At 32.0% G+C, this 1,575-nt stretch overlaps 1 protein-coding gene across 1 annotated transcript; it reads left to right on the top strand.

The window, feature by feature from the left end:
• Positions 1-335: 335 nt before the first annotated feature.
• Positions 336-1,247, top strand: LOC309564244 (olfactory receptor 5AR1-like; the record flags this gene model as incomplete). Its single annotated transcript, XM_082268870.1, has 1 exon — positions 336-1,247. The coding sequence occupies one exon, from the start codon at positions 336-338 to the stop codon at positions 1,245-1,247; it is 912 nt and encodes a 303-aa protein (XP_082124996.1).
• Between the last annotated feature and the right edge of the window lie 328 nt (positions 1,248-1,575).

Genomic DNA, 1,575 nt, shown 5'->3' with positions numbered 1-1,575 from the left:
TAACATGTGTTTTAGCTGATGAGCTGCATTGAACTTAAATGCTTATGATCAGTTTCTTTTAATTGATTTTCTATTTATTTTAGAAAAAAATAATTATATTATTATTGTTATTTTTATTTTCCAATAATACGGTACTCATTATTTTCTCTGCATTGTACCTATTGGAAATGCTGATATCTTTTTTTTTTTTTTTTTTTTATTTCATATGCAACTGCTATTTTGCATAAGCTAAATTTACCTTGTGTATAACCAAATTAGTCAATACATGATTGTCCTATTTTACATTTTTTGTTCTGGTATTATTTTTAGATATAAGAACTGTCAATGCATTTAATATGACAACAGCAAGAGAGTTCATTATCCTGGGCTTCGCAGATAGTCAGGAATTCGAAGTCCCCCTATTTTTGCTGTTTCTAGCCATGTACCTTCTTACAGTACTAAGTAATCTATTAATTATTACTTTAGTTTGTTTGGACAGTCATCTGCAGAAGCCTATGTATTTTTTCATCTGTAATATGTCTTTTATTGACATGTTATATTCCTCTGTCACCGTTCCAAATCTGCTGAAAAACGTCATAACCAACAATAAGAATATTTCATTCCAAGGTTGCATGTCCCAACTCTTTTTTTTCAACTCTCTTGGTAGTTTAGAGTATATGTTACTCACTTCCATGGCATATGATCGCTATGTTGCTATTTGTCGTCCATTGGTCTATCACATGACCATGAACAAAAAGGTCTGTGTAATTTTAGCAAGTGGTGCTTGGGGTGGAGGCTTTGCTGCAGCTCTCCCTCTTAGTGTCCTAATTTCGTCTCTATGTTACTGTGCTTCAACTCAGATCAACCATTTCTTTTGTGATCTTATACCACTGTTAAAATTAGCTTGCGATGATACATCTGCTGTTGAGTATGCTGTATTTGCAGAAGGCATAATAATTGTTTTCAACTGTTTCTTGTTAACTTTAACCACCTATGCATACATTATATCTGCGATCCTCAAAATTGGCTCAAAGGAAGGTCGATACAAAGCTTTTTCTACCTGTGCTTCCCATCTTACAGTGGTCAGCCTCTTCTACACAATGATTGCTTGCATGTATATGAAGCCATCATCTTCATATGATTTGGATGAAGGGAAGGGTCTCGCTATCCTTTATGTAATCATTGTTCCAATGCTTAATCCGATTATATATACTTTGAGAAACAAAGATGTGAAGGAAGCATTCAACAGATTAACTAAAATAAAATAATTGAAATATATTACATTTTTCATTGTTTATTTTAGTCCTCCTCATTTTTATTGTTTATTTTAGTCATCATTTTTATATGTAAAAGAAATATAATAAAACAAGAAAGACCGTGTTTCCTTTTTACAGACCAACATTTTTTTCGTAACTTTCCCCATTTTATTGTCAGTGCCAATAATCCATGTCCATGTGATACTATAAATAAGCCATGTCTATGTGATACCATAAATAATCCATGTCTATGTGATACCATAAATAATGTCTATGTGATACCATAAACAATCCATGTCTATGTGATGTCATAAATAAAGTCTATGTGATACCATAAATA

The sequence above is a fragment of the Pelophylax lessonae genome (genome assembly GCF_965119305.1).
Source record: "Pelophylax lessonae genome assembly, chromosome: 9".
Taxonomy (NCBI): Eukaryota; Metazoa; Chordata; class Amphibia; order Anura; family Ranidae; genus Pelophylax; species Pelophylax lessonae.
Note: the sequence above shows the minus strand (reverse complement) of the source record. Positions and strands in the feature narration are given on the sequence as shown.